The 23,525-nt window shown below is 38.7% G+C and overlaps 1 protein-coding gene across 2 annotated transcripts in view; it reads right to left on the reverse strand.

Annotated features, from left to right (window-relative positions):
• AMOT (angiomotin) overlaps nt 1–23,525 on the reverse strand; it is a 1,515,905-nt gene that overhangs the window by 1,140,682 nt on the left and 351,698 nt on the right. For both annotated transcript variants that reach the window (XM_044053958.1, XM_044053957.1), the window contains 2 exons: nt 17,634–17,795; nt 9,802–10,726 (listed from right to left, as the gene is read on the reverse strand). In XM_044053958.1, coding sequence (XP_043909893.1) covers nt 9,802–10,664 — 863 coding nt within the window. In that variant the 5' untranslated portion in view covers nt 10,665–10,726; nt 17,634–17,795. The remainder of the gene's footprint in view (nt 1–9,801; nt 10,727–17,633; nt 17,796–23,525) is intronic.

Consider the following 23,525-nt stretch of genomic DNA (forward strand, 5'->3'; position numbering starts at 1 on the left):
TTGTCGGGCATGTGAACTTTCGTGTTTTTCAACTGTCGGTGTTGTGGTGTCAGTGATCTTCTTGTCGGTGTTTTCGCTTGTCGGTGTTATGAGGTAGATCCATATATATATATATATATAAAACAAAAGGCAAAGGAATAAAAAGGATAAATGAGAATGTATGGAATGAAGGAGGAAACAGACTGGTATTACAGTTATGGAAAGATCCTACTAATATGAGAATATTTTATAAAAACATTTGTCTAAATGGTGGATAACATTTAAGGAAAATGTTTTTTTTTTTTTTTACAGTGGCAATATAATGTGAGAAAAGTAGAGAAAGAAAAATATAAACGATCATATAACAATGTAGTGGAAGATTTAAAACATAATGATAGCACCGTGACAAAGAAAAAAGAAGTATATGAAAGAAATCAAGAAAAAATACAATTATATACAAAAATATAGTTTTACTAAGAAAACACAGAAGTATCAAGTTACTTGAGCAGATTAGCAAAGAAAAATAGTACAATGAGAGAAAAAAATGTAAATGGAGAAATAAAAAGATCTCAGGAGATGGTTATGAATAATGTAGTACAATATGTGTACTAAATGTTTACAGAAAAAAGAAGGTAGTGAAAAAAACATGGACATTTAAGAAAAAGTTAAAAGAAAAAGAGAATAAAAGAGATGGAAAATAGATTTCTTTAAATGAGCTAGGTAAAGTATTAGAACAAGTAAACAGATTCAAACACAGGACCAGATGGAATAGGATATGTACTGTATAAACATTTAAGGGATTGGCAAAAAATGTTTTTTTAAAGATTTTAAATGAATGGTTAAATATGAGTTTTATGTATAAAGAATTACACAGTGGAATACTTAAATTCATATGGAAGAAGGAAGCTACAAGACAATTACAAAAATGGAGAGCAATAATATTGAATAGCAATGATAAGATCTTTAAGAAAATAATACAAAAGCTATTTGAAACTAAAATGGAAAATATTATGGAAGATAGTATATTATAGTATAAAGGGGAAGGCTTGTCAAGAATTATTAATGATAAAAATTGTTTGTCTTTCGGCTTTTTCCCGGTAAGGAGTTGCCACAGCGGAACTCTGGTCTGCTAATGACTGGCAGTAGATTTTTACGAAACGCCGAGGTGCCAGCTCGTCACCCAACCTTCAACAAAGGCACACCCATTTACGCACGCATGTCTTTCGAATGCTACCCAACCGCGGGGAGAACATGCAGACTCCACACAGAAGGCACTCCCAAGCCGAGCAGAGAATCGAACGGGAGAACCTTTTGCCGCGAGGTAACAACGCTACCACTGTACCACCACAGATGGTTATTAATGATAAAAATCTAATCATCAATTTTTACTTTTTTTTTTTTTTTTAATTTTTATTAATGATAAAAACTGTGGATATTATTTACAGAAAATCAGAAGCAAAAATCGTGATATAAGAACTTAATAGATATCTGATACAATTGGACATGAAATCTTATATTACTTCATTATCAACCCATAAGTGAGAAAAAGTTAGGAAATTATGTACGTCAGCATATAGTAATAATAAAGTAAAAATACTTGTAAATGGCTGGTTAAGCCAAGAGGAACACATGAAGAGTGGTGCAAGACAGGGATACCCAATGAGCTGTATACTACTTTTTATTACTTATGAATGTGACAGTGTGCAAAATAAATGAAAAATTAAGGAGGTTGGGTATATAACACTTGAAGTGTTAAGAATTCATGTACTCAACACATGCAGATGGCATTATAATAATTTCAAAAAAAATCTGGATAAAAAGTAATAATTTGCACAAATGAGTCTATAGAGGTGATAGAAATGGCTTTAAATAAAGAGAAAAATAAAGGTTTTGATAATGTAGTAAAGAAAAGAGGTATATATTTTACAATGAATGACATTTCTGTGTTACATATAAAATTTGGGAATACAGATGCAAGTAGAAATCAATGGAAAAAAACAATAGAAGAAACAAAACAAACCAGTCTTTTCTGGAGAACATATAAACTATCATTCAGAAAAAAGACTTATTTGATAAATGCAATACTGACGCAAAATATAGCATACTTAGCAAGACTATTATGTTAACAACAGTATTTGAAAAGGCATTACTGTAGCTCTTTTTTCCATTTATATGGGGTTATAGATTAAACCCAGTGAAAAGAGGAGTTTGGTATATAAACAAGGAGGTTTAGGGTTATTTAACTCAGTGGTATTATGCTACTTTATTATATTTGTACAAAGTGTTAAACCTGATAAATGAAAAAGAGATTAGTAGTAAAACTGCATAAATATAAATATGATAAATTCAGGGGTTTGGTAAAAAAAAAAGTAAAAAAGAGAAAGTGTATTCATAAAAAAATAAAATGTTACCAAGAAAAAATATTTTTGTGGAAAACAAAAAATAATGATATAGAAAAAGAGAAAAAGTGTGGTGTAAGAATGTAATGATAACATATTACTATGGAAAACCATGGGAAAAAATAGAAGAAAAATGAAAGCTATAAACATAAGAAGCAAATGGTGTAACAAAAGTCGAACAATAAAAGTCACTAGGCACTCACGCAGGAAAGGACCAGCCGATGATATGAATCGCACCGTTCTTTATTAAATACAGACACACATTAATACTTAATAGAATCACTGCATTTTTGTCTACACATTTAGAGACGTCATCAGATGCAGACAATGGTCCAAACCATCATCTTCTTTCGGCTGTTCCCATTAGGGGTCGCCACAGCAGATCACCTGTTTCCATTTCTTCCTGTCCTCTGCATCTTGCTCTGCCACACCAACCACCTGCATGTCCTCTCTCACCATATCCATAAACCTTATCTTAGGCCTTCCTCTTTTCCTGTTACCTGGTAGCTTCATCCTTAGCATATTTTTCCCAATATACTCAGCATCCCTCCTCAGCACATGTCCAAACCAACGTAATTGTGCCTCTCTGGCTTTGTCTCCAAACCTTCCAACCTGGGTTGACCCTCTAATATACTTATTCCTAATCCTGTCCACCCTCGTCACACCCAGTGCAAATCTTAACATCTTTAATTCTGCCACATCCAGCTCAAACTCCTGCCTTTTTGTCAATGCCACTGTCTCCAACCCATATAACATAGCTGGTCTCACTACTCTCTTGTAGACCTTCCCTTTCACTCTTACAGGTACTCGTCTGTCACTAATCACTCCTGACACTCTTCTCCACCCACTCCATCCTGCCTGTACTCTCTTCTTCACCTCTCTACCACACTCACCGTTACTCTGAACTATTGACCCCAAGTATTTAAACTCATCCACCTTCGCCACCTTTACTCCTTGCATCCTCACCATTCCTCTATCCTCACTCTCATTCACACACACATATATTCTGTCTTAGTCCTGCTGACCTTCATTCCTCTTGTCTCTAGAGCATATCTCCATCTCTCCAGGGTCTCCTCTACCTGTTCCCTACTCTCACTACAGATCACAATGTCATCTGCAAACATCATAGTCCACGGGGACTCCTGTCTGATCTAGTCTGTCAACCTGTCCATCACCACTGCAAATAAGAAAGGGCTCAGAGCTGATCCTTGATGTAACCCCACCTCCACCTTAAAAGCATCCGTCACTCCCACCGCAGACTTCACCGCTGTCGCACTACCCTCGTACACATCCTGTACCACTCTTACATACTTTCCTGACACTCCTGACTTCCTCATACAATACCACAACTCCTCCCTAGGCACCCTGTCATATGCTTTCTCTAAGTCTACAAAAACACAATGCAACTCCTTCTGACCTTCTCTTTACTTCTCCATCAACACTCTCAGAGCAAAGATCGCATCTGCAGTGCTCTTTCCTGGCATGAAACCATACTGCTGATCACTAATCATCACGTCCCTTCTTAACTTTGCTTCCAGTACTCTTTCCCACAACTTCATGCTGTGACTGATCAATTTAATCCCTCTGTAGTTACTACAGCTCTGCACATTACCCTTATTCTTAAAAATCGGTACCAAAACACTTTTTCTCCATTCCTCAGGCATCCTCTCACTTTCCAAGATTTCCTTAAACAATCTGATAAAAAACCCCACTGCCATTTCACCTAAACACCTCCATGCTTCCACAGGTATGTCATCTGAGCCAACAGCCTTTCCATTCTTCATTCTCTTCATAGCTATCCTTACTTCCTCCCTGCTAATCCATTGTACTTCGTGATTCACTATCCCTACATCATCCAAACTTCTCTCCCTCTCATTCTCTTCATTCATCAACCCCTCAAAGTACTCTTTCCATCTCCTCAACACACTCCCCTTGCTTGAGAGTATGTTTCCCCCATTATCCTTTATCACTTTTACCTGCTACACATCTTTCCTAGCTCGGTCCCTCTGTCTAGACAATGGTCCAAACCACACTTCTTAAATCCCAAAATCATGATCAACCCACCAATGACATAATACATCTAATAAATCAGTTGCCACTAACAGATGAAATATGATAAAATGAGTGTAAATGAAATTAATTAATTAATTAAATAACTTCACTGACGTAAGTACAAGTGTTGTCCATAAAACATTAATACACATTAATATTGTCTAAATGTATAAAACTGAATAAAATGTAGAAAATATATAAAATATAACAGACGAAAAAATGAAAGCTATAAACATAAGAAGCAAATGGTGTAATCAAAGCAGAATGTTATGATGTTTTATGGAGATTGGTAACCGATAAATTACCAATAAAAGGAAATATGTCATATAGTAAGAAAAGGGATAGAACATGCTTACATTGTCAAGAAGAAAGTACAGTTGTGTACACTTACCATAAATGTAGATGTTAGAGTGTATTCACTATTGCAGTCATCACTTGGAGTTTTATCCCTGCTGGGTAGCCTTTGGCTGGCCCAAACACCAGAGTAAAGGATTTCCCTCCTACGTCGCCTGCAGGTCACCTGAAACTGATGTCAGGTCGTCAGTGCTATAAAAGAGAGGAAGCCAACGCCATTACATCAGTTTTTCTTGCCCCCAACCACTTCCACGTAGACCTGAAGAAGGCCAACCTGGATAACGTCATAAGGAAGATGGAGAAGAGAAAGGTGGGAGGGAAACAGGACTGCAACTTTGAATACACTCGAACATCTACATTTATGGCAAGTGTACACAACTGTACTATGTTCTTCATGTTTCACTACTGCAGTCATCACTTGTGGGAAGATTCCCAAAGCTGAAAGGTAGGGTGGTAGGAATGCAGTGAAGGTGCTGGAGAATAGGCTTGTATTGTTTTAATTGGAAGCTACAATGTCCTGCAGGATTGCTGAAGCAAAGCCTGCACTGGATTTGGAGAAAGTAGCCAGCTGGTAGTGTTTTGTGAAGGTGTGGACAGATGTCCAGCTGGCAGCTTCTAAAATGTCCCTGGTAGAGACACCTCTGAGGAAGGCAGTGGAAGTTGATGCTGCCCTGGCAAAATGGGTTCTGACTGATTGGGAGGTACCTTTCCATGAAAAGAGTAGCAGAACTGGATGGAGTGTGATATCCATTTGAAAATGGTCTGTTTGGATATAGGTTTCCCCTCTGCCCCAGTTGGTCAGTCTTTCTGACAGATTTTGTTCCGTCTAGGTAGTATCTAAGCTGCCTGTGCACATCTAAAGTATGGATAATTCTTCCTCCCTATTTTGTGGGTTTGGAAAGAAGGTAGGGAGATGGATGGTCTGATTAAGTGCCACATCAGATATCATCTTAGGCATAAAGGAGGGGTTTTGTCCTAAGGGATACCCTGTCTGGATGGAAAATAATGAAAGGTTCAATGGTCATGACAGCCTGTAGTTTGGAAAATCTTCTGGCTGAGGTTATGGCCAGCAGGAAGGCAGTCTTCCAAGAGAGGTGTTTTACTTCTGCTGAGGCAGCTAGTTCAAAAGGGGGTAAGGTCAATTTTTCAAGGACTAAGTTCAAATCCCATGCTGGGGTGGGTGGTCTCCTAGGAGGTCTAATGTGTGATACCCCTCTAAGGAATTGTTTTAACAGGGGATGGGAGAATAGAGGTTACCGTGTTGGAAAATGAGCAGAGATAGTGGAGGCATGGATTTTGATAAAGGAGTAATACAATCTCTTTTGCATGAGCTCCACTAGGTAGTCCAGAACCAAGGTGAGAGAGGCATGGGCGCTGGTTTCACACTTATTTTGGCACCATGCAGTGAATCTTTTCCATTTTGCAGAATAAGATTTTCTGGTACTGGGCCTTCTCGCCTCTAATAATATCCATGACCTGTTTGCTCAGTAATGGCCTGTTATCTGCCTCTGGGGTAAAAGCCATGCGGATAGGCTGAGTGTGTGAAGATTTGGGTGCAGTACTGACCCTTTTTCTTGGGTTAGCAACTTTTCTGTGCGAGGAAGGCTGATGGGTAATTCCTTGGTTAGGCTGAGGAGGAAATGTTTTGCTTTATTAATTCCACCATGTGTCCAAAGCTCTGATCTCCTTGTCAGAGGATATTGAGTTTTTGGAGGAGCTGGTCCTAGCCCCTTTGGGTCCCTGGGTAATGACTTCTGGGTCAGCTGCAGGGTTCTTAAACAGATACCTGTGGGAGTCTGGTACCCTGTAGTATCTGTCAGGGTTTTCTGGGTGCAGGAGGTAGGGCATCAGGATTGATGCCAGACTCCAGGAAGACGTCTTCCACCACATCCAGGATGGGTGAAATGGCTAAGGGCTTATGTTGAGGTAAGTCCAGGAACTCCCTGAGCCTCTTCTTTGATTGGCGGTAGTACTGGGCCTCCCAATGGAAATGCTCCCTAAGTGAATTTAAGGTTTTCCCGAAAGAGGGGTCCGCAGGTGGGGAAGCTGAATTAATGGATTCCTCAGCATCTGAATCCTCAAGGGTTGCCAGGGGCTGTTGGTCAGTGTCTGAGTCTAGAAATTCAGAGTCCTCAGACTGACTCTGAAAGCACTTCAGGCAAATAATCCCCTTTTCTTTTGCCTGGGGTAGCTGGAGTAGGCTGGTTACCCCGGATGAGGGTAATTAAATTTTCAGCCATTCTAAGTAATTGTTGAGATTGGGTAGGCTGGGTGGGAGGAACTGGTGGCTGAGCACAGAGGAAGGGGCTCGTCTAGGAGTGGCCTTGCTCTTAGGCCTCAGAGATTCAATGGGTCTAGTGGAGTTTGCTGGTGGTGTGGCCGGTCTAGGCCTGGCATCAGTCATCCGAAAAGCCTCCATGAAAGCCAGTGCCTGCAAAGCGCCTCCAGACCCAAACGAGGTGCTGGCGACTGTCAAAATGGTTGAAGGAGCCTGATCCTGTGGCGTACCAGACTCCAGAAGGGTCTCGGTAGAGGCCTGCTTTGGCACTACATCAGGGGCTGTGAATGCACTTCACTGAGTTCTGCTGAACTAGTGGAAGGTAGGCTGGCTGACGTATGATTTGTGTTGTCTGTGGGCCTAATCTGAGGTCTGCCTCTCTCCTTATCTTTTCTCTTTTTGGGAATTTTGGCAGTTGATTGACTGACGGACGCCATTTTGTGTGAGTAACTAACCACCCTGAAATGCCTACCTACAAAATCAGCTCTCCTATGGATGGTCCTAACATTAAATAAGGCACAGAACCAACAACCGGGGACGTCGTGGTATGGGCCTGGACAAGTTACACACAGATTCTGAAAGTCTTGGTGTGGTACATGTTTTCCACAAGAGAGACAGTTATTTACTTTTTTGGACATCAGATAGGTGCAAGAAAAAAGGATCCCCAATGGGGCACTTAGCTTTAGTAGTATTCTTCCTCACTCTGGCATCAGGCAACCGACGCACTTTCAAACTGCTTCTGCTTCAGGCTCCATGGCAAGAAAGACTGATGTAATGGCGTCAGCTGCCTCCCTTTATAGCACTGATGATCTGAAGTCAGTCTCAGGCAACGTGCAGCCGACGCAGGAGGGAAATCCTTTACTCTGGTATTCGGGCTGGCCAAGGGCTACCCAAGCAGGGATAACCCACAAGTGATGACTGCAACAGTGAAACGTGAAGAACATCTACTGAACATGTGCTTTTGAAATGTAAAAAGAGTAAAAAATTATGGGGGAAACTATGTAAAGAAGATTTTTTCATATATAATAACAGAAATGGATAAAATAAACATGGATATGATTAAATATGGGTATTATAAGAACACAAAAGTAAAGAATATGTGGCCTGAATGAATTTTTGAAGTCTTACAATTTATATGCATCTATAGGAAGGAAATATTCTGAATTAACATCACACTCTTAAAACTGCTTTTGTAAAGTCTCACCCTTTTTATACAATGCAGAGTGGAAAGGGTCACAACAAGAAACAAAAGGTAAAGACTCTGCTAACTCATAAAACATTGTTTCCTAAAGAGTTCTACATCTGCCCAGCCCATTCAAAACATTCAGCCACTGCTGCACTACCACACCAAAGCTAACGCCTCCAGGATATGGATGATTATTTTCCTCCTCATTCTGCTCCTCAGATTATCCACCACACTTCATTTCAATTCTTTCTAAATAAATATCTGTCAGTTTGCCTGCTTGTTTAAAAAAGAAAACAGCCACATTAAGTTCCATAAACATCTGTGTCACCTAAACAAATAAGCACGTTTCCAACTTAAAAATTAATTTTTAATCAGTATTTCTAAATTTTCTGTTCAAGTATGTTTAAAGAAAAGATATTTCTGCTAACAATGAATTAGCTACAGCACCACCAGTGATTTCTCAAATGTGTATTAACTAAGAATCTTCTCCGTCATGAAAGCTGAACTAATTTAATGGAGGTTGCTGTAAAAGCTTTAGACACTTAAACAACTGAATAACATTTAAAGACAAAAGCATGTAGAAAACAAAATCTTGTTCCACCTCTGGCAAGAATTTTAACTTAAATGCAGAAAACTGTAATAAATTACCAAAACACATGAAATCATTGCAAATAAAGGAAACTATCTTCACAGTTAATACAAAAGATGCTAAGAAGACAACCAAAGGCATAATGCCAACACTAAAAAATACTCTACTTGGGACACTAAGCAGGTTAATTATATTGAATACCCCTGACATTTTTTTCAGACTTTAGCAACCCCAGACCTTCTAACAAACTGGACAAGCCCCCAACAATTATGTGCAATAAACTTTTTACTTATGAGCTGCAAGTTTCATCAATATACAACAAAAACAAAAGAGAAAAAAAGAAAAAGTACAAAACATGCAGCAACATGTCAGTCCTTTACCATGGCATGAAGTACTACATCAGAATCTCTAGCCACACCTTGGATGACATTCACTCCCCTTCTGACAGAGATGTATATGTCTCATGCAGCAAATGACGACCTTGCCAGAAGAAGAAATGGACCACTAGTAAATACAGATGAAGTGCTGGTGTGTCCCATCAACAGGGTTAATAAATGCACATTATCAATTAAAATAGGCAATAAGTAATAAACATCTCAAGCAGTTATATAAATGTAACCTTCACTCAACAACTTAATGAGCTGATGAATGTAAACTCAGTAAATGTAAATAAGGTACTTCTTGTGTATACACTGAAAATATTAGAGCAATCTCTAATATGAAAAATGAAGAAATAATGCTATCAAACACAAAGACGAAAGGACGGACAGTAATATGTTTTCTGCTTAATTAGAATCACTGCAATACAACCTCCACATGCAGAAATGCTGTCAGCAAGTCTACTGAAAATATGTATACAAATTCTAAAATGTTGCCTTCAAGAGACGCTTTTGTAAGCACTGATACATCACACAATGTAACACATTCACACAACGTTAAAAATATGTTCACTGTAGTCACTTACCTGGCTGCACCATAATCTGGAGGAGGCTGATACCGAACATGTGGAACATCAGTTCTGACTTGTGGACTCATGCGATGATCATTAAAGAAAAGTCCATGATCTTGAGGTTTACAAGCCATAGGCTGAGATGGCATGTTTTTAAAAGGGTAATCTGGTGGAGGCCCCCTGTGATCCATCCCTTTCATAGTTGCTTGTGTAGATGCCGGTCCAGAACTTTTATAGAAATCTTTTGATCCTGTGTTTTTATAAAGATCACTAGGATGCTGAGGAGAAAGAGGTGCACTAGTGACAGGTGAGTGAGCTTTTACACCACTAGTAGCAAGTGAAAGCTGCATCAGTCTCTCACTAAGAGAGCGTACATGCCCTTGCTTCAAGTCCTTCAGTCCATCATCCTGATGAACTTTTCCAGTGCTAACTCGCTGAACTGTAGGCCTTCCCTCAGTCCTCATCTTCTGATTTGATACACCAGTCACATAGAAGGCAGCCCCTACACTTGCATGCTGCTGACCTCTGAAATACTGAGACTGAACCTTTGCCTCTTCATAGGATGGAAGCTCGTCACTGTTTTGTGTCTGGCCCGCCCTTGGTGACAGCTGCTTTTCCATGGCATTATTGTCCACCTGAAGCTCTTGGCCCTGTGGTTCTTGGCGGGCAGCATGAGGAACTAGCTGGTGGTCTTGTGGAGTCAGCCCCTCATTCTGAGGCCCAGTCCCACTAGTGCTGTTAAACTGTACAGGATTTCCAGAAGCTTGCTGGTGCAAAGCAAGAAGGTTGCGATTTTCACTGGGATTTCCATATCGTAGGTGCTCCTGCAGAAGTCGATGCAGAACATTACCAGCTCCTGAATCTTCAGCGTTCCTCATATCAGCTTCTTGTGGCTCCTTATAAATACAGTGCAGAACAGGACTCCTGGGTTGTCCCTGACCTGGTCAAATATAAAAAATACTTTACACGTTTCATAAATTATTCTCATATATGTTAATCAAGACTTTTTCTAAGTTGATAAGTTTACAAATTTTGCAATGAAAAATCATTTTACTGAAATTAGAAAACACATTCAACATGCATAAATGAAAAAGAGAACACATTAAAAAGGCCATTCTCTAGTAAGAAGTCACAGATCATTTAAGCTTTTACGCCCACTCCTCCATCTTGCAGTAAATATTCTTTATTAGGAAATAAGTATTGCAACAAAATGTGAAAGTGTTCAGTTACTGTTAACAAAATCAATTGGCATCGCAAATGCATGTTTTTGCCTGTAAACCTTTAAAAACCGTCTGGCAGACCACACTTTTGTATAACACTAAAAAAGTGCAAAAGTACAACTGTGGAAGTAACTTAGGGAGATATTCAGTAGATCACCCTTGCAGTATTCTTAACATCCAAGATTTTCCTCCTGCAAAGATACCATCCATCCATCCAGCCTTCCAAAGTTCAGAATCCTTCCCCTACGAGATGTACATCTGCATGCTCCAGAGTGCTGGTATAACAGACAAGTACCTCTATGCATTTTTCAGAACTTTTCCGCCTTTATAAAGGGTAAGCAAAACACTAATAACTTCAAGTAAAGAACCCTGAGAAAAAAATACTGAAGGCAGGGTGAATTTTAGGAACATAAGAAATTTTATGGTGGGAGAAATAAAAGTGTTAGGTAATAACCCACCTCGGCCAAAAAATAAAACTTGTAATGTATACCCCTAGTGCAGGGAGGAAACAGGTACTACAGCAATGATCTATTCAAACATCTACCATTGTGGTTTGCTAGGTAACTCGCTTCTTAACTATTTGATAACTGGGTGGATGGACTAGTACAGGCCCTTTTCAGCCATGACCCAGGCATGGTGGCACAAAAAATATTCACAAACCATGCAAACATTACACAAATGTGCAAATAACTACTCAAAGTGGCTTACCACAATGTATGAAGTAAAAGTAAACATTAAATTATATGTACAAAGAAACAAGGTGAGGATGGAAATTGACACATATAAGGCAAACAATAATTATGCACACATAATAGAAAGTGGTTGCATACGATAGGTAAGAGTGGTAGCACAAAATGGGTTAGCCTGCCAAGAGTTATTTCATGAGTAGAACATATACCATGATAGGACATTCTTATGGCAAAAGTGTAACTGAAAGTTAAACATATGATTCATGGTTTACAGACATACAAAGAGGTCATATAAAATATAACTGAAAGCCACAACTAAGACAAATGCAAACAGTAAGAACGATTAGTGTATAAAAGTCAGAGATTTAGGTTGTGGGGGTTAGATATTACACTGCTGCAATATTCTCAACATCTGAGATACCTCCTACAACTTGATCAGCTTGGGTAGAGGAAAGGGGGTATGCCCTCCAAATTTAGGATACTATGACAAACAGTCTTAACAAATCAGTTCTTGCTCTAGACTGAGCACCCAGTTTGTAATGTTTTGTGAATATGTGGAGAGGACAAAGCAGCCGCTTCAAGGATGGTTTTAGAGCCTACCCCTTGCATGAAAGCCTCTGAAACAGCTACTGTTCTAGAATGAGCTTTGACTACAGTAGAGAGTCAATTATCCAAACTAACTGGGACCTAGGGTAGTTCAGATAATTAAACTGTTTGGATAATCAAACATAGTTGAACCGGATAAAAAATGTCTAAAATCTTGTTTTTTTTCTGTACGCAGGGAATACACTTTCCAATCAGTCAGTGATTCTGGTGGACAATAAAGAATAGTTTTCACACGAGTGGGTTACAAGCTAAAAAAACAGGTACAATCGAATACATATAATGTTTACATATCAGACTTTATGGTTTTTCAAAAATTTTGGAAGGCTGTGTACAGATAATCGACATTCGGATAACTGACTCTCTACTGTATTCCTGGTAATTACCTGCCATGATTTGTGTAACAGACAAGAAATGTATGGCAGATCCATTTTGAACTAAGTCATTTAGACTATAGTAAGTCTATTTTCTTTACAGAAAAGTCACAAAACAATCAGTCAAATTTTCTCAGGTCTTTTGTATTTTCAAAGTAAAACTTTAAACGTCTACAAACAACTAATGAATAAAGCACTTTCTCCCTTGCTTTGAGGATTTAGAAAGAAAGTATGCAGCTACACACTTTGATTAACAGTGAAATCAGAAAACAATTTAGGCATAAACGAAGAAATGGTTCAAAAGCTTGTTCTTAGTCTTATGAGGAAGAAGAAGAAAAAAAAAAAGAAATGCACAAGAGCCTGCAAGTCAAAAATTTCAAAGAATTAGTAGCTGGCTCAAAGGGAAGAACACTGTTTTTTCTAATACACAGTTCAAGTCCAAGGGCAGGCCATTCCTTTTCTTGGAGGTTTAATGTGGAAATCTCCCTTGAGGAACAATTTGACCTTATTAGAGTTGGATAAAGGAGGATCCAGTGGCAAAATATGCAGAAATACATGAAAGATGCACCTTAACAAAAGTGCAGGATAAACCCAACCTAAACAACTCAGAGAAACTGAAGGCCCAAGGATGCTCCTACTGTACTGGGGTCCTGTCCTCTATTTTGACACCTGGAATGAAAGTTTTTCCATTTTGATATACAAAATGTTTTGTTGTGAGCTTTTATAGCTTCTTTAAAATGTGCAATGTGCCCTGAAAGAACTGGTGCCTGAAATGAATTAAAATCCTACCATCCATGTTGTGAGTTTCAGGGTTTGTAAATTTGGCAGTATGTGTGCCCCCTTATTCTAAGTAAGTAAATGTGCTGAGACAGGAAGAGTCTTCCAACATCCCTGTCCAATTCCTTAAGATCAGAAAACCACTGTCATCTTGACCAAAACAAGGGTCAGCAGCAGCATCCTCAGACTGTCCTGTCCATTCTTAATCATTGTAGAACTTTGGGACTCAGATGAAAAGGTGGAAAGGCATACATAAATGTCCCCGTCCACTTTACTGAGAAGGTTTCTGGAGCCTATGTTTGACTGCAAGGAGTTCTGCAGTAAAATCGACTCAGCTGTCAGAATTGTTTACATCAACACAAAGCAAACTGAAGAACTTCAAAACTGATGTTTGAGATGAAAGACGACTCCGGACCCTTTTTTCAATATTAATTCATGAGGATCTGTCCTGCATCTGCTTAAAGAATTGGCTAATCTGTTCAGATGTGAAAGAAAGGAGACCACTTATACAAAGACACTGCAATGAACGGCCACTCCCCCATGCTACCATGCCTTTTATGCAAAGGAGACAAGATTTTGTCCCTTATTTGTTTATACACCACACGTGTGGTACTGTCCATCACTCCTTTTAGAGTATCTGGAGTCCACAGCTGAAGAGTTTTGAGAACACTGATCAGGGCCATCATCTGTGACTTTTCTAGTGCAAGGAGTTCCATACATCCTAAATGTTGGTTTCTTGGCAGTAAATTCCTCATGCAAAGTCTAGAGCAACTGTCATAATGCTCTGTACATGCAGAGGTTGTACAAAGGGAACTCCCAGATAACAGTCAGGTGGGTCAAACAGACCAAGTCTTATACTAAACAAGGCTCTGGTGCTGGATCCACACATTTTGGAAATACTACTAAATTTTCACATATGAAGCCTCTTGTGAAGAGCCATAAGAACAAGTGAAGCCACTATCTCCAGAGCTTTCAAAAATTCACAGACTGAGACAGACTTATGTTTTGCTAGACTTAAAAAGTGGCTTTTTTATGCTACTGTTTTGTCTGATGGAAGAAAGGTAGCATGTAATGTGATATGTGCTAGGCAGCCTAGGAAGAAAATTCCGTAAAAAAAAAATTAGAGAATACTTTTTTTAGACAGAGTAAAACCCAAGTCTGAAGAAGGTTCATGGAGAATCCAAAGGCTTTTAGTATCTCTGAAATGAAAATTATGTGAATTAAGTAATTTTCCAAGTAAGGCTAGACGTGAATTCCTTGGAGTCTGAAAAAGGCTATAACTGAAACCAGGCACTTTGTGAATACCCTTGGTGTTGTTGAAAGCCCAAAGGGCAAAGTAAACAGATACTGCAAGGCCAAGGCACAGAACTTCAAGTATTTCTGCAGATCTTGTGGCTAGACATATGTATGTAAGCATTTTTAAAACCTAGACTGACCATTAAAGAACTGGGTGCAGAAGAGGCAAAACAGTGTGGAGGGAAGCCAAGCTGAGGGACCCTCAGAAAGTTGGGGAGTCTGGATAAATCTAGACTCTGCCTCCAGTCCACCTCTTTCTGTGGACAACAAATGATCCTGAATAAAATACGTTTCCCCATAGGAGGAAAGGTGTTTCTTCTATTTCTTCTAACTGAAGAAAGAAAAAAACAGATGATCCTGATCTTTGGGAAACTGTGGAACGTTTGACAGGGCTGGTCTGGAATCCCACTGAAGTTTGTAATTTTGTCTTATGATGTATAACACCCAAGAATCTGATGTGATTGTTTACCACAATGCACAAGAAAGAGAAAGTTTACCCGCAATTCTGGGGAAAGCTGGAGAAGAAAGTAAGGGGGCTGGAAAGGTCTAGCCAGGGCTGACCTCTGTTATTGTTTTTTTTTTATTCAACAAATAGCTTTATTCAGTACAACATCAATAAGCAACATACAGTCCAGACCATATGCACGGTGCACATCAATAAAATCCATACAAAGGTTTACAAGTTCCAATAAAGACTATTAAATACAGTGCTACTCATTTTTAAAGTTTTTAACATATCTTAATAGATGGCTTTTCCTTGTATTACAACTAGTTTACATCATGTTTCTATAGTTTTTAAATATAGTTGCATATTTTCACCAAAAATCCATATATTATCTCTATTGCCCATTTATCTACATTAATCAGTCATTTGAATACACTTGAATCAACAGATTCCACAGTTACCCATTTATTTACTAGGTTTTTCACTTATCTTTCCCCTTGTTCAGTTCAAGATCACATTCAGTATATCCTACATTTCTCTTAAATATGGTATCTTCTCACTTTTCCACCCCCTACTGATTACTTTCTTGGCAACTAACAAAATCAGATGCATCAAGACCTTAGCATGTTCTGGTACCCTGTCATCTGTAAAGCAACTTAACATTACACATTTTCCTCTATTAACTGTTACCTGTCTAGATGTTATCCTATCAAATGTTGCAGATCAGACTTAAAAAGATCTAGTTACTTCTTCCTCTCTCTTGAATGAAGTTGTCCAAATCTGTCAATGCCTGTTCCTTGTTAAAGTACATCTTCACCCCCATAAGAAAGAACATTTTAAACTTGCAGGGTAAAACAGCTTATATTTTAGACCTGTAGATCTGCATTTTCTGAAGAACTGCATGAACTTGTTCCATTTAGCTCTAGTGAAGGAAGACGGGTCACTGGTATATATCCTGGCACAATCTAACTGTAGGTTTTTCCTTTTACGCAAAGCACTGAATGGGTTGTTTCCTTTCATTGACAGTTGTGACATTTCATTATTATAAATGGAGGGATTTTTCTCCTACTGTTGCTAGGTACTAAAATTGACAGGCTAAATCAAATAAGGAAAGAAACCCCCTACTGAGTTATGCATCTCCCTGGAAAACTTTTTTTTACAGACTGGCAAACTGCAAATAAAGATCTAAAGATGGTGCTGGCCAACATACCTTTCATACTACCCATATTCCTGTCCGGGAAGGGGACACTAGAAGGAGCCCTGTGGGAGGCAGAGCTTTGGAAGACTGGCTGCCAATGGGCCACCTGCATGAAAAGATATTCCGAGAGTGAAGAATGTAACAGAGAACACTATATGATGAACAGCCTGTGGTTTCAGTCTGAATGGTTGATGTGGATGGGCCTCCTCACACCAGCTTGTTTTTCTAAAAAGGTTGCTTTACATGAATATTTCATCTGCTTAATCACTTGCCAACATGAGCAGCAACTGGAACCAGTGTTTAGAAAACACAAACTGCACAAAACACAGCTGGATGACAAATGTGGGTGGAGGGTGTACTCCAAATCTAGATGTTTTCTGAAAAAATATTTCAAACTTTTATTACCTGCAAAGCTACCTTCGTTGAAGGTTGTGCGTCAGGGCTGGTAACTCGGCACGTAAAAATCAACTACCAATTATTAGCGGACCGGAGTTCCGCTGTGGCGACCCCTAACCGGGAAAAGCAGAAAGACACACACACACACACACACACACACACACACACACACACACACACACACACACACACACACACACACATTACCTGCAAAGCTAGCATGCAGCAGAATGGTACCACTGACTGTACGGGCAGTGTTTTAACATAACTACAGCAGCCAATAAACTTAATTTGTAATACAAAATCAAAGGGCACACTGTCCTATAGGTTCCTACAGCAGTACTAATCACGCACTAATTAATGACATCACATTTCACATTTTGCAGCTTTCAAGCTGGCAAATTTTCAAACAAACAAACTGCAAAGAGATAACATGAGAATACGAAGAAAGCAAACAAAAAACAAATTAGGATTGCAGTATGGATGCCCTGAACCACAGCTCTCAACTTCTTTGCTTAAGAATCGGGGACAAAGTCTAAAAAAGTAACAGAAGAGAAAGGGCCAAAATGGGGTACTGGCATTACTGACTGAAATCCTTTGTGATTTACCAGAAGATCAAATATTTTAGAAAGGACAGGGCAAAAATAGGAGGTAAAATCAGGCACATTCTGCAAAATCAAGAACGATTGACAACTATGACTCAAATGTCTGTAGCAAAGAAATAAATTGTAAAAATTTATCTTCCCTTTGATGGTGGCAAATGCTGAAAATTTATGACTTTGATTCTACAAAAGCTCAAAAAAGATACCACAAGAAAAGAAAAGTTTCAAAGTACCAATGCACACATACCTATGTCTGCTCCAGTTCTGTTACTGTCCTCATCAGTTATGGTGCAGAGTTCATGGTAGTAAAACAGCTTGCTATCCTCTTGCTAGTGAACAGCTTGGCCGTTTTGTTATGATCCCTTAAGCAATCTGTAGAAATATTCCTATTCAATCATATCCAAGGATCCTAAAATAACAGAAACTATTCCTTATCATTTATTTTGATCAACAGAAGGAAAATATTTGATTTTATCTAATTACAACTACTTTAATGTAAAGTATGAAAGTCAAGGCTTACACTAAAATTTTTAACTAAAAAACATTTTAATCTTTCAGAAACCATATCTGTAGTGTCAACTGATGAGATAAGCAATAAAGATATCAGAAACATAGGGCATAAAATAAGCCTGAAATCAATGCATGTGGTTTTAAGTTCAGTAATGCTGTACTTTAAACAAAGCCTTTACCAAGTACATTAGTTGGCGGATTTAAGACTACTGCCACCATTTTATACTCCTTCAGTTGACTGCTTTCAAGCTTGCTCTGTTCAAGTGAAAGGACTGCCATCTGCACAAATTCTTATATTAATTATCCAACCCAAAACCCAGATCCGGTATCATAGCAGGTTAAAGCCCCGACTATGGCCTAGGTGATCTGGGTTTGAGTAGCAGCTCAAGTACTTAGAGCTGGTAGGGAGAATGTGCCTGCAGCTACTGAAGGGCAGTGGAAACAACACTAACCACATTCAGTAAAAGTTCTTTTGAGGAACAGGGGTAGGCAAGTGATGTACCAAGCAGTCATAAGACAGTAGTCTTCATTGTGCAAATACTCAGTAATGGATATCTGGAAGGGGGAAGGTGTAGTGCCCCCCCCCCCATGATGATGCAGGTCACACATTCCCCTCACGGAGGAGGAAATAGATATACAGTAACACACCTTCCTAGCTAGAATACTAGCAAGAGCACAGGCAGCAAACTCTCACAGCTGCCTAAAGGACAACCCCTTCAGGCAGTTCTAACCATTTATGCTACTGGTGGATTGCACTGTTTATGGTTTGTGGATGAAAAGTGTCCCTTTTTGGCCAATCTACCTGCGCAACCATAAAAAAAAAAAATACACACATTTTGCATGCATTCTCCAGAATTTACTTCAATGGTTATACCCTATCTTCAACAATTGCTTTCTACCAATGTTTATTTTCATGCCACTCCCATATCCCCAACACCCTAAGCAGATCAGTTATGGAAGAGGTTCAGCAGCATTTCCTAATCTTAATTTATTTCATAATTTAATACGATTGCTTTTAAGTAAGCAACTGAGATCTGTGAAATTGTAAACAAGGATTGTTACTAAATACATTTATCTGAAGAAACTCTATTTCATTACTATTTCACTTCTTCCCCCAAAAAAACATAGGCTTATCAATAGATTATGTTTAATTCAAGACATATTATCAAAACCCTTATTAAAATAAACATTGTGAATCAATAGCATCCTAACTCATCATTCAAACAAGATCCTGACTCTCATCCCCGATCTCTTACAAACTTTTAAAATCAATACAGCAAATTCTGCTGTAAAAAATCACAACTGCTTTATTATGAGGGATTAGTGTTCATAGGTTCATAGGTTCATAGGTTCATAGGTCAGTACTAGGCTAACAATTTGGTTACTTCCCATTTCCAGACTCATATTTTTACTCTTCCTTGACTGCATTTCCCTATTTAAGGTACAGAAGAAAGGACTCTTCTGCTCCCTTCCATCCCAGGAACCCAAATGTCCCATTTCTCATTCCACTAATTTCATACTCAAATTCTTTAACCATAATATTCACAGTAGCACCAATAAGGTATGTGAATTTCAGGTCGTGGTTACTACCCAAAAAAACAGATATCACAGCTGTCACTTGAAACCTGGCTCAAACACGTATTAAAGATAACACTGTTCTCTCTCTCTCCAGGTTACAATATCATTGCATCTGATTATACAACCAAAAAAATGGAGGGAGGTGAATCTTTCATCTACATATCTTACCTTACCCTCACAATCCAATAACATACAATTCTCACTTTCTCTAATGCACAAATACTATCACACAACTAAAGCTTGACCAAAATAAATCTGTCTTATTGTCTTATATATTCCCCCTAAAATAAGTCTCTCTCAAACTGAGGACCACTTCTCCTGGAGAGCTTTCAATATCAACCAAGAAGCCCTTACCCTTGGCAATTTTAACAATGACTAGAATATAATCATTCAAAATTCCTCTCCAGTTGCAATTAACATATTCTATTTCACACACAGTTAGTTAACTCTCCAACTATACATATATCAAATTAACCAATACTTTTACTACTGCAGATAGGATCCATAACCAATTCACCACAAAGCATAATACAAACAGGTACCCTCCCTGATATCATAAGTGATCATCATTCTGTCTTTGCCTTGCAACAACCAACCACAGCAGTTAAATCCTCACAATACTCCTACAACAGAAATCTAAAGAATTCTGACTCAATTTGATCTCTTCACTCTCATAAATCAATTGGACCATTCTCAAATATCCATTTATAGACTGAGCAGTCAACACACATTCAACATCATCTTAACACCCTTAATAGCCTTGCTCCAATTAGGAAAAAAAGAAAAAAGTCTAACAGTTCCTTGGCTAAAATATGAAACTAAACACAGGATAAGAAAAAGAGGTGAAGTCTGGAAAATATGGCACACAAAGAAAAAACGCTCCTCTTACAAATCTTACAGGCCACTTCAAAAACTGAGGAAAAAAAACACAATAGCTGACAAAAGAAATGATTATATCTGCTTTAAAGACTAACGATGTTCTAATCCTAAATCCTGCCAAACTTCCATTAATAACCTTCTTAAACCATGCAAAACATCCAAAACCAGTTCTTCCCCTACCTGTCAAACACGGGCAGAACCTGCAAACTCAACTCCCACTTTATAAACTCTTGCCACTGTGCTTACACAGAACCATTTACCTCATCCACCTTTCCATCTAACCCAATAAATCCTCAATCTTTCACCCAGCAACCCAAGGAAAAGTATCCTTGACAAACTTTAAGCCCTCCATTCTAGCAGAAGACAGCCTTCATGCTCAATACCTAAAAGCTTGCAGTAAACCGACTCTCCTGTCCTATATCAATAATCATTAAGTGTTCTACAGCTGAATGCACAGTTCCCACACTATGGAAACAATCCTTTATTCTTCCACTTTACAAAGGCAAGCATTCTACTGATATGTCTAACTTCTGGCCTATAACCATCCTACCTTCCCTCTCGAAAAATATAAGAAAAGTGCATACACATCCATGTTCTTAAATTTCTCCTTTCTTTTCCACTCGGTATGGCTTTCATCCCATCACTATACAATTAAAGTCATATTACCCTTCCTTAACACTATTTATTAGGAAAGAAATTATAACCATATCTCTCTCATTCTTCTAAATCTCTGAAAGGCATTAGATAACAGCCTCTCATACAAAACGATGACTAACCCTTTCATTTCTAGGTTTCTGACGTTCAGCTTAAAACCGATTTTGCAGTTACTGCTCTAACCACACTCATGCAGCCAAATGGTATTCTTTCTATTCCACCCACTTACTGGTATCTGCTGGAGTCCTACAATATTCCAGTCTTGAAACCCTTCTATTTAACATATTTATAAATAAATAATCGTGCCAATGCCTCATCTCATGATACTCTTATTCAATATACTAACAATGCCACTTAAATCTGCTCAGCCTACTTTCCAACCGAACTGCAAGCGATTACTCAGGAGTCCTTCTCCTCCATTGAGAGCCGGGTGTCATACTTATCTGCTATTAAATGCAAACAAAAAAAGGTTACACTCCTCACTCCAAAGTCTTATTCTAGTCTCAACTTCAATTTCACTGTCCTCACCACCCATCAAAATCAACTTGAACTAGACTCCCAAACTAAACTTCCAGGAATTACAACAGATAAACTCAAATTTTACATGCATATTCAAAACAACATCAACAACTGGGCCTTCTACTAAGAGCCTCTAACTTTCTCTCTCTGCAGACTCTCACATAACACTTTCTTCTTAACCACCATCAATTCTGCTCAATGCTTCCCCTAATTTTTACAAATCCTTATACCATATTTACCAAAAAGATAAAACAGTGCTACAAAAACATTGCAAAATTTTCTACAATGATGCTCAATTCCACCTGCTTGACGTTGCTTAACACTGATAAAATTAAATTGGCTTGAACTCCCTAGCATCCTTCATCTCTCAATTAAAACTCTCCTGACAAATGCCCATCCCTCAGTGACTTACTACACTATTACATTCCCTAGAGACTTCTTCACTTTGATACAAACTTACTTTAAGTCAAAAAATCTAATACACATGGCAACTAGCTATACTCCACATCCATACCCATGATGCAGAAATACCTTCAACAGTAAGACAAATATCAAAAGCAATGCAAAACATAGCCTACTTAACCTCTAATATCTTTTTTTGCATCTGCTCACCTAGCTAAGTCTCGTTTCTCTACAGCTTTTGCTTTTTCTATCAATTACTTTACTACACCTCAGGACTTCTTTTAGATAGCACATCAGTCCTATTCTCCTCTACAATTCATAACATCATTTTTTTCCCATTTCTCACCCTACACCTTTCATTTTGCACTTGTCTCTTCCTTCAAGCAGTCTCCTTCCTCTCCACTTTCCCACTTCACTTCACCATACATTCTCACCTCTTTTCATCTCTTTCCCACTCATTTCCCAATTATCATCCATTCCATTATTCCCATTAATATTTTACATCTGGCATTATACTGTAGCTTTACTTCTAAAGTGGTTTACTTTGTTAAATTACATTTTTTGCATGTAAATATGATGCTATTTCTACTTCTAATATTTTCATATAATAGACAGTTTTATTTTTCTTTTTAAATTCTGGAGTGTTCCTCCACAGGGCTCTACTAAAAAGGGATCTTGCATGACCCAGCTGGACTATCACAGTTAACAAAGACAGGCAGATACATACAAGGACAGATATACTGACAGAAATATAGTATTAATTTATTAATTTATGACTGCAGTACCAGTTTGTGTGGCTACAAAGTTCAACTTTGCTTGGTGTTTTACCTTTTTCCAAAATCATATGAACAATGATTCATCATACTTAAGCAAAATACACACAAATATTTCAGGCACAAACGATAATGCCCTTTGAGCCTGCCAATATAACAGGTATTTCCAAATAACTTCACAGTGCAGTGGGATAAAACCCTTACTGCACCCCAGATGACCTGCATTTGATTAGCAACACAGGTGTTGCTGGTGCCACAAGGGAAAAGAGGAGTGAGCAGCTGTCAGGTCACCCATACTTGGTGGAGGACAGCCCAGGGTTAATGCACCTCACGACTGCAGCAACTGTGAAATTGGCAAGGCTGCCATTAGAGGTCAGAAGTTACAGCAAATGTCCCAGCAGCACTATGATGGTGCAATAGTACCTCAGATTTCCTTACATGCCCCACATGCCAGTTAGGTCAAGCCCAGGGAAAGCAAAGGCAGGTTTTGTAGGTGCAGTGAATGAGGACAGGAGCTGGTGGCAGCTGATGGTCAACTGCAAAGAGAGGAATAAACAGTTACGCCCATAAAATAAGGGTCCAAGTTGTTCTTAAAAGTATCTATATTAGTGCTTGCTTTAATATAAGCTGGTAGCCTCTTCCAGGGATCAGCTAGTCTCTCAGAAAGCCAATTAATACAGCTCTCATTCCTATGCAATCTCCTATGCAGGATGTCCAGTACTTTCCTTCTACTTACTCATTCTGAGATAACTACCTCTGGGGAAACACTGGGTACTCTCTAAATGCCCAATGTGGTTTGGTAAGATCTCCTCTCAATTATCTAT

This window comes from Protopterus annectens, chromosome 13.part0 (assembly GCF_019279795.1).
Source record: "Protopterus annectens isolate FY-2018-M chromosome 13.part0, PAN1.0, whole genome shotgun sequence".
Classification (NCBI taxonomy): domain Eukaryota; kingdom Metazoa; phylum Chordata; order Ceratodontiformes; family Protopteridae; genus Protopterus; species Protopterus annectens.